This window comes from Tigriopus californicus, chromosome 4 (genome assembly GCF_007210705.1).
Source record: "Tigriopus californicus strain San Diego chromosome 4, Tcal_SD_v2.1, whole genome shotgun sequence".
Classification (NCBI taxonomy): Eukaryota; Metazoa; Arthropoda; class Copepoda; order Harpacticoida; family Harpacticidae; genus Tigriopus; species Tigriopus californicus.
In genome coordinates, this window is record NC_081443.1 from 1,359,771 (window position 1) to 1,372,751 (window position 12,981).

General features: G+C 44.9%; 3 protein-coding genes across 5 annotated transcripts; 2 read left to right on the top strand and 1 right to left on the bottom strand.

Annotated features, from left to right (window-relative positions):
* The first annotated feature begins 2,540 nt into the window (after positions 1–2,540).
* On the top strand, positions 2,541–7,442 carry LOC131879109 (echinoderm microtubule-associated protein-like CG42247). The gene is given in 2 exon segments (XM_059225323.1): positions 2,541–2,780; positions 3,929–7,442. Coding segments are annotated over 2 exon segments (3,426 nt in total). The 5' UTR covers positions 2,541–2,717; the 3' UTR covers positions 7,292–7,442.
* On the bottom strand, positions 7,407–11,980 carry LOC131879111 (uncharacterized). Of its 3 annotated transcripts, none has more exons than XM_059225326.1 (6): positions 11,774–11,980; positions 10,894–11,031; positions 8,352–8,480; positions 8,020–8,284; positions 7,719–7,945; positions 7,407–7,645 (listed from the first exon to the last, which is right to left on the bottom strand). In XM_059225326.1, the coding sequence occupies exons 2-6, from the start codon at positions 11,015–11,017 to the stop codon at positions 7,461–7,463; spliced, it is 930 nt and encodes a 309-aa protein (XP_059081309.1). In that variant the 5' UTR covers positions 11,018–11,031; positions 11,774–11,980; the 3' UTR covers positions 7,407–7,460. The 3 variants fall into 3 exon arrangements, with proteins under 3 accessions (XP_059081309.1, XP_059081310.1, XP_059081308.1); XM_059225327.1 differs by lacking the exon at positions 11,774–11,980 and adding an exon at positions 11,336–11,719; XM_059225325.1 differs by lacking the exon at positions 11,774–11,980 and adding an exon at positions 11,089–11,242.
* On the top strand, positions 8,604–10,892 carry LOC131879110 (ammonium transporter 3-like). The gene is made up of 5 exons (XM_059225324.1): positions 8,604–8,934; positions 9,053–9,375; positions 9,455–9,791; positions 9,857–10,273; positions 10,335–10,892. Exons 1-5 carry the CDS (start codon positions 8,619–8,621, stop codon positions 10,820–10,822), a joined length of 1,881 nt encoding a protein of 626 aa, XP_059081307.1. The 5' UTR covers positions 8,604–8,618; the 3' UTR covers positions 10,823–10,892.
* Positions 11,981–12,981: the final 1,001 nt, after the last annotated feature.

Sequence of the window (12,981 nt, forward strand, 5' to 3'; positions counted from 1 at the left end):
ATGGGTTGGTTAGTTTATTGGTAACAAATAACAGTCTGCCTCCAACGCCCATTATTGTAGGTCGACTTCCTCGTTTCCCGACAACGAATTGACTCCGCCTCTTGGCTTGGGCCCACGTTGAACGAATGAGCAAGGCTTCTCGCAACTAAAGGCCTTTGGTCCCCAACAGCGATGATGACGACACCAGGCTGAACGGTTCGAACCACGCGACGAGTCGTCTACCGAAGTCCTGGAAGCCACGGCTTGAATCGCCGCGCCACGAGCAGAGACCAGCTTGTCGGCCAACAAGGCCAGAGAACGCGTGGTCGANATGATGACGCATTGTACGGATTTCTTGCTCCACCTCCAACAGACCTAATTGAAGTCGATTGCGAACTATGTCGTCCACTTTTGCGGTTTTCTCAGCATCTGCACATTGAACTTCGAGATGAGCCTCTTCAAATGCTTCCACTCGTCTCTCCACGGCTTGCAGCTCGCTCTCAAGGCTTCAAATCTGCCAAATTTTCCACGTGCTGGGATCCACTCGCTGGTAATCCTCCACCCGGGATCTAAGGGCTTTAAATGCTTCAACCGCTTTAAAGCTGCGCCGTTCCAGTTTCAATTTTGACAAGGGCTTGCTCTCGCTCATCTTTTGAATCTCAGAAAAAGCACTCTCAAGATGATTTCTGAATTCATCCACACGTCTGGTCCAAGTTCACAAGTTCGTTCACAATACAATTGTGTCGTGTTCCATAGTTTTCACCATGAGTTGTATTATGCCATAAAGAAAATGAAGGTAAAGAAATAAACAAGCACTTTATTTCTTGTGGCAAGATGGATATGCACCCATGCTGACCCATAATCTCTCTGCCGCCTTCATGGTAGTAGTCTGAACCAAAAACCGGTTAGCACGTAGCATTGACTCGACGATAAATCCAGATTATTACAATTTGTGTTAAAAAAGGAGCCGACAACCATAAGGCCTCGACCTGATCTTCTGTGGAACTTGAAGCTAATAGTGAAGAACGATTTTGGCCTTCATTGGTCGTTGATTTTGTGGTGTGTGTGTGCGCATTACGAGTATTTATGGCTTTGCTCACACCAAAAGGATCTTCATGGGTTTGGCATCACAGTGGTGTCCATACTCAAATTCAAACTCACCAGAAATACCCATCCATTGCCTTTGCAAAATACTGAAAGGCCGAGATAGTGCTCCAAAAGGCCACCGAGGACGCTTCCTTTTGATTGGGCCTCTACTTTGATTGTGTGGGACTTACGTTTAAAAGCCCCATGACAACCATCCTATCCGTGGCCTTTCTTCTGCCCCATTCTGATTCCTGTATTGAGGCCTACCCCAGCTCGTGTCTTGGCTTTCGGGGCTCTAAAGGTATCTCAAGTCATTTCAAGACCAAACAATATGGGCAGGTTGAGTCATTCTCTTCGACGACGACGACCCTGCAACAACTTGCCAGGCCAACAACGTCCCTTTAATTACGACAGATCACAGTCTTTCCCGGTGTTTGAAGAGGTTACAAAGTCTTTGGGAACAGGATCTGTCACAAAACGAGTCGGCATAGATTCTGGGCACCGAATTGGAGCGGTCTCGCCAATAAGGGTAAGAATTAAAGGTGGCTTGGATCAATAGTCAGAGGATCAACCTACAATTGTTCGTCGACCCCATGCTGTTCCATCAATAGAATGTAATATGTATCGAAAATAGATAGACTAGATTAATCTATATTGCGCACTTAAATTGAGTTGATATCTATTTCTGGAGAATTTAGACTGTGCGGAAGTACACGAGTGGTTCTTCATTGTCTATGGGGATTTGTGTTTAACCATCAGTTAGCAGGCTGAAGTACCCCTCATGTTCCTTATTTTTTCACGCAGAGCCATTCATGCCATTAAATAAAGCTTAAAGAGTCGAAAGTCAGATTGTCACAATGTACAAAAATACAGATTTTACCTACGTACTTGATTTTGAAGATAGGGACCTTCTTTGAGGAGGCAATCAAGTTTCCCAAGAAGGAACAGGATCTCCCGCTAGTTGGTTCCTTTTGTGCCTCTGTGTTCCAAATAAGTCATGCAGTGGTTCCTTTATGCAGGCTTTCACAATCAAACACTCTCATCTGACCTGAAATGCTAAGTGTTCCACAGACCTTGAACTGGTTTGAATGCGAAATGGATGACACTAACCAAGGGTTCCTGATTCAGTGTTAACAATTTTGGCAAAGTCTGGGATCACTGGGATTACTCCAGGTTTTTAGTAATCTAGGAATGAAACGGAAATAGTCTGATATTTATCATCCAAGGCGCGCTTTTTGTTCTGGGCGTTTAAAAATGTTTTCTGAAACTATAATAATATTTTGGACCTCAATTTTGTGTTAAGTGTCAGATCAAATCTTATCTGCTGCTGACTTCTTACGCTGAATTGCCATGGGAAATGAAAATATTGCATTTTTCAAAGCCAAGCTTCATGATAGTTAAGCCTTTCGTAAAATACTTTTGTTAGTACAAACTCCCATTTCCTCATGGTGCGAAGTTCCTTTCCTCGTGCTCCTTTGTAGGCTAAATTTCACATACCCTACCAGATTAAGATCTCCTTTCCTTTTTTGGAACGAAGGGTTGGATCACAATTTGTGAATGCAAACTAGTTGGCTCAGTGTTTTCTTAGCAAGTGAACCCAATTGAGCTTCAGCATTGTTTGTTTCTGCAAGTAAGGAGGTACCACTTGAACAATGTCATTGTACGATCGACACCAGTTCTACGATTGGTACTTGAGGGACACCTTGGCTCATCTGGTAAGCTATTTTTATTCGGCGGTTTTACTAACAAGCGGACCAATCAGATCGATACAATGGTGTACTTTTGTTCTTGGAACGTTCATGAACAAGATCGGTCCTGATTTCGTACGATTAACGCTTCGATTACATTCTTCACACAAGGCAGCTAGAGGGTTTCTTATTATTTAAGATCGTGACTAATTCGAACCTCCGAGATTGTTGGAATAATAGACAATCCCTCTAGACAAGCCTAGAGTCAAAATTGGAGTTAACAAGAAAAATCGGACTGTTTAAAAATCAAGCTAAGTTTCGGATTGTCTTTTTCTCCCTCCGTACTTATTTTTGCCTTGCTACTATTTAGAGAACGAAAACCCCTTTTCTTAGGGGTCCAAGGGCAATGCAATACTAGCTTCTTATCATAATTATGATCAAAAATCGGTTATTGGAGACGACCAAACACCTGCTAGGAAACTTATTCTGGCTCTGCTCTTCGAATAGACAACGGTAGTCATCGTTCAAAGCTTATCATGCATGGGTGGGGGCTTCGTAACTCTGCAAAATCAAGTGATCATGAGAAATCCGCCGTTATTCGGAGGAGGAAGCTCCTCTCCAATTCAGACAAACATTTGTTCAAGTGTCGAGGTTTCATGCCAGTTCATGAGGAACCGACCTCTCCGGTCAAACCACTCCATGAGGTGGTTGACACACTAAAACGTGGTCGCTCAAGTCTCCCTTTTCGACGAACTCAAAGTAGAGCTTCCCTCAGATCATCTGTGACATCGGGTTCTTCGAGGAGTACTCGATCCGGGCGATCTGTGAGCTCGTCAGAGACTAGAAATAAGCAAATCGGACCGAGGTCCAGAAGTAGCTCCATATCTCATCCGGTGGCAATTTTGGAGCCCCCTGTTAATGGAGCGTCTGCAAACTCCTTAAGCCCGGACAATGCCTCCGTGGTTGTTCAGGAGCGGATCATCATTGTCACTCCGAGGATGACCGTTACTAGAACATCGCCTACCCCAAATACATCCACTAGCAACACCCCTGAGCCTGCTAATATTGCTAATAGACCCACAGGCACCAGCTCAAGTGACCTTGTTAGGATAGCCAATGCCATAAAGCCTATCCAGCCTTTCCGAACTGAAATATCATCTCCTACTCCCCAACAGGTCACTGTTACAGACGAGGACAATCGCAGCCACGTGGAGTTGGACTTCAGTACTCGATCCCCATCGCCATCCTCCGTAGTAAGTGATCAAGACGACGAGGACTCTTTCAACGAGAATTACTTGGATCGACGTACTCGGAGCCAATTCTACTACGACATCAAGAGACACACCCAAAGGTCTCCATCACCCCCCAAATCTGATTCGGGGTATTCCAATTCCACCAGATCAATGAAGGGTTTTGTGGTCGGATCACCCGAGAGCAATATTTATGGCAATCAAAGTCCGGCCAGAGCCAGGATCACTGACGATGATCAGACCACCCGAAGTAACAGTCGCATGTCCAGAGATGTCAGTCCCATTGAAAGACCAAATTGGGGCTTTGGTCCTTCCCGAGTCCCCAGTCGGATGGAGGAGGGATATGTCAATGGATATGACTCAGATCAAAGTATGGAAGACAGAAACTACCGTTTGTCAAGGGCCACTACCCGGGCAGACGACGGCTATGAGTCAGCATCAAGGGGACGACATCGGTCTGAACCTCGAAGAGGTCTTTCCAGAGAGAAATCCATTTTGGGAATGGGAGCTCCAGGGGGCAAGCAAGCCAACGGTTATGTTCGAACGAAATACAAGGCCGACTTGGACAACTACAGAGCTACCAAGATCAACCTTTTCAAGAATGGTGATCCCTGGTTCGGCAATATGGAATATCGATTTGTGCTAGGACGGGAATTCAATAACCTGGACGGCCTCTTCAATCAGGTATCAAGCAAAATGGATTTCATCAATGGGATCGCTTATATGTTCGACACAGAAGGAACCCGGATCACCAGTATTGATCAGATTGTGGATGGGTGTTCGTAAGTTTGCTCGCAAAACCGAAGGTTCGTCCCAGCAAACTATGGACGAACTGGGGATGCCTTCGCGTTGGATGGTGGGGCTTCAGCTCGGAGTACGAGCCGATTGCGGAGGATCTCATACAACAAGAAGGCCACCAATTCAGCTCCAACGGGTGGGAATAAACCGGGATCTGGAGATGGCCGGGTGATCAAGATTGTCAATGCCGATGATCACCAGATCCATGAAAGGGTGCTCTTAAACTTGAAAACTACACAGCCTTTCGAGGATGTCATCAATGATCTTGGTCAAGTGCTCAAAATCCGAAATGCCATCAGACTTTACACAAAGGAAGGACAAGAAATCAGAGGTTTTAGCCATTTGAGGAATGACTTCCAGAACGAGGACACGTTCATTGTTTCTGCCAAGAGTGGGAAATACAGGTACTTCAGTGATGGTGAAGAGGACGATGTGTCTCTGATCAATGGGAGAGACGGCCTAGCTCGTGTGAGGAAACATAGCTCAAGCGAACCATCCCTGGATCACCGTGGTCGCGGACTTGTACATGCTGGGAGTCGATCACGTTCCACGTCCAGAGGAAATTCCGATATCACAGTTGTGGGCGCCATTGAACCCATTCGAATGCAAGTGGGGGGAAATCGAGTGAATGTCTATCCTCCTACCATGGGATACAGAGAGAATATCAGACCCCCAAACGAGGAGCTAAAGCTTGACTGGATCTATGGCTACCGAGGCATTGATACAACCGAGAATCTTTGGCTTCTGGAAAGCGGCGAGATACTCTATTTTATTGGATCATTCGCTGTCATTTACGATCCACAAACTGAGGCTCAACGATACTACACCGAACATCATGAGGACATCACATGCATGAGTCTTCATCCTACCAAGGAGTTTGTGGTCTCCGGCCAACGGGCTGGATCCACGGCCGATACCAAAGCCCACATAAGGATCTGGAAGGTGTCCAATTTGGAGACTCAGCAAGTCCTTGGAATGGGGGAATGCGACCATGGTATTTGTGCCGTTGCATTTTCTACTTTAAACAACGGAGCTTACGTCACAGTTGTCGATCAGAACAAGGAAAGCACTCTCTCTGTATGGGAGTGGTCGAAACGAGACCTTCTTGGTCGAACCGCCACCAACCAACGTGTCATCACGGGATGCGCCTTCCATCCATTGGATAACAATCTCATTATCACTTACGGCAAGTCACACCTGGTATTCTGGAACCGTCGAAAAGACGGCTTCTTTGAACGATCCGATGTGGTCAAGGACAGCAGGATCATCAAGTGTATCGCCTTCCTGGAGAGTGGAGATCTAGTCGCTGGCGATGATGACGGAATGATTAGTACCTATTCCGTCAGCAATGAAGGAGAGTACTACCGCAGCAGTAAATTTGAAGCCCATGAACGTGGAGGAGGGGTGAACTGCCTGCTGATGCTCTCTGATACCTTGCTGATCTCGGGTGGTGATCGAGATCATAAAGTCATTTCTTGGGAGGTCACTCGCGACTTCGAAAAACTTGTTGAAACCAAACTTTTGGACTCAATGGGTGCTCCAAGAACGATCATTCCACAAAAGAAAGACAAGCCAGGAGGCGAGACAAACGTGTTCGTCGGCACGACCAACAACAACATTTTGGAAGGGTCGCTGGAACAGAAATTTGGAATCGTAGTTTGGGGTCACAGAGGTGAATTACATGCTTTAGCGGCCCATCCTGACGACTTTGCCTTTGTTACTGCTGGATCCGAGGACAAAACCGTGGCAAAATGGAAAAAGCAAAAGGTGGTCTGGAAGTTGACCCTGGGCAGTGGGGCCAAATCCGCTATTTTTCATCCGCGTGGATCTGTCGTGGTGGTAGGAAAAGATGACGGTCATCTATTAGCATTGAATGGTGACAACGGGTCTCACATCATTACCGTGCGGGTGTGTGCCTCCTCACTAAATGCGGTTGGTTTCAGTAGAGATGGAACCACTTTGGCCACGGCGTCCCAGAATGGTACCATCTACATATACAAAGCCTCTCCTGATGGACACGCTTACAAGAAATACGGCAAAATGGTGGGTGCAGCTGGGATTCGAAGTCTCGATTTCAATCGCACGGGTGAGCTTTTACAAACCGTGTCGAACGATTACGATCTCAGCTATTGGAACCTGAAAACCAATCGCTCTGAACCATATGGTCCTGCCTTCCGAGATGAGGAGTGGTTGGATCAAACCGCCACAGTTGGCTATGGGATTGCGGGGGCGTGGCAGAACGTCAACTACCGAAATGATCCCACCATCACATGTGCCCACGTGGGCTCGAACCGAGCTCTTGTGGCATCTGGTGACAATAACGGATACATCAGAATATTCCGATACCCTAGCACCACTCCACGGGCAGAATTTCATGAAGAGAAACCATCTGCAGGGCCAGTCACTAATGTTCGGTTCATGTTTGATGACATTTATTTGATTTCAGCCTCTGGCGAGAACACCATTTTGGTCCGTTGGAAGGTCTTCTAAATTTTGACCCGCTCAATCCGCTCTGCTTTGCCCCAATCTTTCCAATCTCGACTGTTTTCTCTCCTAATGATGCGATGCAAGTCATATTTTCCCTTACAAAATATCATACACGAAATACCAATTAATAAAAACGGCTATTTATTCACACTCATTCTTTCAGACAAGTGATTTATGCAAATTCGAACGCTCCGACCAAAGGAGACTTCTTCTGACGGTAAAATATACTTCCAAGTCGCAAAAGAAATAATCCAATGGCTACTCCCAAGATTCCCCGTGAAAACGCTCTGATTTCATAGGGAATGCTCTCATCTTGATCATTGGCACTCAACACACCAGAGAAGGCCCATATCACCACTAGATAAGACATCAGTCAATTGTTGAGAATATCAAGTTCACGAAGGTTTTGTTTCTTCTTTCAAATACTTACCAAGATAAGGCGTGATGATATAGCGGACATACTTGTCAAAGACAAAGTTTTCCAACATAAACCAGATGATGAGGATGCCCGTGAGGCTACCCAAACTGATATAAGCACAGGTCAATTCTTCTACCTCACCCACGTAAAACAAAGCAATGTAAAGATTAAGGAAAGAGGCCACAATTGTCCAAGTCGTGTAAGTGGCATGGCTATTCGCGCTGAGAACAATGTAGGTCCTGAAAGGAAGACATGGAACTCTATCATGATATTTGTTAACTGGTTTTATTCGTCGAAGTTTTGGTTGGCCTACCAGTAAGTTTTGGGCATCCCTCCCTTCAACCAGTTATCATCGGCTGCAATGTTTCTCACCAAGAGGGCCAGAACAAAGATGTTGGTGATTGCAATGGCAAAGAGCAGAGCAGAGGCCGCAATCAGTTCTTCTTTGTCCCAAATAAAGATCCAAGCCAAATTGCAGAGCAAATTGATGGCAAACACTACCACATAGCATCTTGAGACAATTTCTGGATTCAAATAAAGCTTTCCAAACGAATTAGAAATACAAATAGATAGGATATCTGTAGGAAAAAAAATATATGTTGACGTTGTTCAAAGATCGGACGAGTAAAAGGCTGACCGACTCACAAAATGCCAACATAATTGCCAACCAAGCATAGATGAGACTCCAAATGGAAAATGTCCATCCCGCCGGAGTGATCCACGTTTCGTATCTATCAGACAAATTTCCAACGGAATTGTTGAACAGGGCTATTTCTGAAATGTTAAAAAAAAACCACGCCATTCAATCGTCTTTCTCTGGATGCGAAAATCTATGGCTCAAAGTGAACGCTGATCAAAGTTGTGTGTGAGCTAGATCTCAGCAAAACGAGCTATCAATTTTCCGTGAAATGTATGCCTGGAAAATGCGAGTGCTTCTTGTCCAAGATGCCAGAAGATCTGCCTGATCCAGAAAGCGACATCGATATCCTCAGCATTTCTGTCCGAAACCTATTATTCAACATGGGGGACATTCTGCATGACAATGTGAGTGGTAATGAGACGGGTGTTCATTCCCACCACAATCCCGTTATGGACGGCTTCTTCGCCTTGGTCTTTGGGATCTTGGCCCTCCTGGGTCCCTTTGGTTTGGCACTGGTCCAATCAGGGTTGGCTCAACGACGCAACGTGGTGTCGATCTTGCTGAAACCTTTGATTCAATTCTGCTGCGGTAGGTGCTGTCGGATCTTCAGTTTTCAAACGAATCTACACATTTCCATTACCATATTCATGCTTTATGTCTTTCGAACAAGGTCAAGAATACATTCGGATAAATGAGACTTTTTCAGGGGTATTGTCGTTTTGGGCCGTGGGTAGCGGGTTTTCCATTGGGAGTGGCAACTTTTTCATCGGGCTGGAACATTTCTTCTTCAATGAGTTGGACTCGCACCATTTCCCTCAATGGTTCTTCCAATGTTGCACAGCCGTGTATTGCGTTTCCATAGCGGCCAGTGGAGGGTTTGAACGAAATCGGATGAGAACCGATTTTATGATCGCCATCCTGGTCCCAAGCGTCCTCTTTCCTATCCCCGCCCATTGGTGTTGGCATTTTGAAGGCTGGTTAGTGCAAGCTGGGTATGTGGATTATGCCGGGGGTGGAGTTATCCACGTGGTTAGTGAAAAACTTAAAAAAACGATTTCTTTTTTGAGAACCTCTATAGACAATTGATCTTGTTTTAATAATGCCAAAGATTGCCGGTGGATGTGGCCTTGTCTTAGTTCTGCTGGGACAAAGACGCCATCATCATCCCGAACATGGAATAGAATACCGAGACGCCCTCTTGAGATCCGGGCACAATATCTCATTGGCCATTTTGGGGGGTTTGTTCAACATTATTGGTTGTCTGGCTATTCAATTGGGTGCCGGAGGCGACCATTTCCCTCAGCAGTACCACACGAATACCCTTGCCAAAGTGATCCTTAACTCCAGTTTGGCTTTGGCGACTGGAGGTATGATGGCCTTTATTCTTGGACGCTTGTCTGTGAAACAATGGAGCGTGTATCGAATTTTCGGTGGCATGATTGCAGGTACCCTCTGGAGATTGACCGAAGACTTCATGACTAGTTTGATTCAATTTTGAATTGTTTTCAAGGTTTGGTATGCGCTTGTCCCGGTACTGATGTGTTGAACCCCTGGGCCAGTGTGGTCATTGGAGCTGTGGGAGGATTGGTGTACATTCCCCTACGTTCATTTGTGAAGACATTGCGTCTCGACGATCCATTGGAAGTGATCTCGGTTCACCTTGTTCCCGGTTTACTGGGATTGATTCTCTTGCCGTTCTTTCACCCTGGGAAAGGCATCTTTTGGAGGTGGGACTCGGCATCTGGTTGGTATTTGGCCATGAACATTGCTGGAGCCTTCACTCTTCTTTTGTGGGCATCAATCGTGAGTCTGGCTATATTTGGTTGCTTGGCACTTTGCGGCATGCTTAAATACGACATGGAGACTCAAGTGGCAGGGATTGATGAACGGACCATGAGAGAGATTGCCTTGTCTGCCATGACCTCAGGTGAGTCTTTCCGGTCGTTGTTCAGAATATTGTCAGTTTCTATCCCCATTGTGCCTCCTAGCTGATACATTCGCCATGAGCAACATCAACAATAACGATGCCATCCACCATCACGTCAAATTTATGGACCCCGCTCAGTCTTCGCTAATGAACGGAGCCACTTTCAACCAAAGCACCACGCTCAACTACCCGCACGAACCGCTCATGGCTAGCACACAAAAAGAGCTCAAGCTCCCAAGATTGGTCCTGGAGGAACCACAAGAGTCTCACGCTATACCCGAAACCCCATCCCGAGCAGTTCCACCCATGAGTTCAAACCATCGAAGGCCAAGCTACGAAAGGACTCCCATCATTTCCAGAACCGATGATGTCTTTGATCCGGAAAGCCCGAGAATCGAGATCCTCAGCTCATTAACGAGAGAAAACATCCGACAGGGGCTCAAAGACTTGAAACCCACGGAGATTAAACACAAGAGGCCAAGTTTGGCATTGCGACGGCCTTTGACTCCATCGTCGAGGAGCGAGATCCCTCAAGATATGGAAATTTAGTACTGCCACCCCTTATTTGAATATGGAACTATTGACAATCATTTTAGAAATACAAAGCTAATCGCACTTACTTCCTCCTAAAGATCCAGCTAGTGCGTTGAAGACGGTAGTCACAGCGAAAATGATAACCAAGGCAAATATGCCCAAAATGTTGAATGTCTTGTGTCCATCTTTGGCCTTGAAAGTCGCGTCCATGGTCTTGGTGGTATCTGTAATGAGAGGTCAAGGAAAATACTTCATAATTAGATTATAATTTTCAAACTTGCCTTTAACCAACAAATTTGTGGTTTCGCGATACTGGGTAGTCCTTTTCATTATGGTATAATCTTTCTTTTATTTACAATATGTTGTGATTAAAATGCAAGCCAGTACTAGTTTTTTCTTTCATTCACAAGCAACAAACGTTTTAAATCTGACATCAAAAGCTCCAGTAACTTCATTCATTGTTTTTTTTATCTTACCGCAAAGCAAGCTCCCTTTCAAAGGGAATGGAAGGTACTACTGTTTACTTACGTACTACTTCTCCTTTCAGTTGTGGACGACAATTTTGACTGACTCGCACATTCTCTACAATGACTAACTCGCAGTCCCGTAAATCAATATCCGAAAGTCAGTTATGTAAATAAATCATGGCGTGTTTAGAAGGTCAAAGGGATATCAGGACCAACTTCGATGTAACATAAGACTTGGATTGGTCATTCCGATATGAATCCTTTTCCCAGTATTTCGCGTCATTATACTTTGAGTAACAATACAATGCAATATTACAACAATGCGATATGAAAAGGACTTGGCATAGTGTTAAAAAAGTGAAAAAATAACGATGTTGATACTTAAGGTCTGTGTGAAGTTCATGGTTCCAGATTATTTCACCTTTTAAATCGAAAGTAAGACGGAACCCTCCTAACCTCGTGATCAAGTAAAGATACAATGGAATGAACTTCAAGGTACCTAAAAATATCCTCTGCAGCTGTTGATGATGGTTATATCTGGTAGCATTGTAAATTATCTCTGTAAATTCACACTACAGGACTTAAAAACGGATCCGATGTCCTTGACTAAGGAGAGTTGCAGGTATTCCCAGAAATTTGTGCTATATCAACAGCAACTTCTCCACTGTCACATGAAAAGCTTAGCAACGAATTATCTGACTCAGGTGTTTTTTTCTACGAATACGTTTTTGTTGCGTTTGATAATTCATTCCCCTGGTCCCTTAGTTCAGTCAAATCTCTACCGCTAGATGGCTTCTCTGTAAGATTTTCAACGTTTTGAGTTGAAGATAAAATAAATTAGGACTACCAGTGATAGCATCACGATGCTAACTCTCTACATGTCGATTGTTCTGTCTCATCTTGAATATGCCTCTCCCATTTGGACTCCAATGAGTTCAGCAGGTTTGCCAAAGGTCGAACAAGTCCAAATATGCTTCACTAGGAACATCACGGGAATGAGAGAACTCTCGTACTGGGAGAGAATAAAATAGTTGGGACTGTGCAGGGCGACCACGAATAAGCGGGACAACTTTAACTTTATATATAATCAAATCTAAGAATCTTACAGCATTGCAACAAACTTCAAATTTACTAAGCAAACACAGATGTTTAAAAGAGCTTTTAAATACATTCTCAATAACCTCCCCTGACTCTCACTGCAGCATTAAGCCCGCCATTAACTGAGTGACAAGATGGACGAATGATGTCAGGATCGAGGTCGGCCCAATCAGCCTCTAACGCTTGTTTGAGGGGACCGACACTGGAGGTACGATTTGACCCCGATCTTCCTCTCAAAAATGTGCACTATGGAAAAGTCCATGACGTTGAGGTCTGGGCGATATTTTGACCTTCACACCCTCAGGCATGAAGATGAGGGGCGATTTGAGGCCATTGGATGTCAAATCAGTCCACACTATGACAGAGGCAAGTTTTTGGCGACGAAATATCGCTCTCTGGTTCTCGGTATGTTCTCCAGGTTTTTGCCCAAAACTTGGTCATTGGGAGCATTGGAAACCACTTCTATCTTAAGAATCTTCTCATCCGACCAGATCACATGAAGATGCTTCCAAGATTTCATCCAATTGCAAAACATCTTTGCTGTTTGCTCACTTTGAGGTTGTTCAGACTCTTTGCAAGTTTTCCGGATGCATTTCCCCGCTTGTTGAA

Excerpts from the sequence above, each read along its gene's own strand:
- LOC131879110 (XM_059225324.1), top strand. The coding sequence starts at position 8,619 with ATGCCTGGAAAATGCGAGTGCTTCTTGTCCAAGATGCCAGAAGATCTG. Across the intron at positions 9,792-9,856 it reads TTTCGGTGGCATGATTGCAG|GTTTGGTATGCGCTTGTCCC; the intron begins GTACCCTCTGGA and ends ATTGTTTTCAAG. Across the intron at positions 10,274-10,334 it reads CTTGTCTGCCATGACCTCAG|CTGATACATTCGCCATGAGC; the intron begins GTGAGTCTTTCC and ends TGTGCCTCCTAG.
- LOC131879111 (XM_059225325.1), bottom strand. The coding sequence starts at position 11,137 with ATGAAAAGGACTACCCAGTATCGCGAAACCACAAATTTGTTGGTTAAA. Across the intron at positions 11,032-11,088 it reads CACAAATTTGTTGGTTAAAG|ATACCACCAAGACCATGGAC; the intron begins GCAAGTTTGAAA and ends CTCTCATTACAG. Across the intron at positions 8,285-8,351 it reads GGCAATTATGTTGGCATTTT|ATATCCTATCTATTTGTATT; the intron begins GTGAGTCGGTCA and ends TTTTTCCTACAG.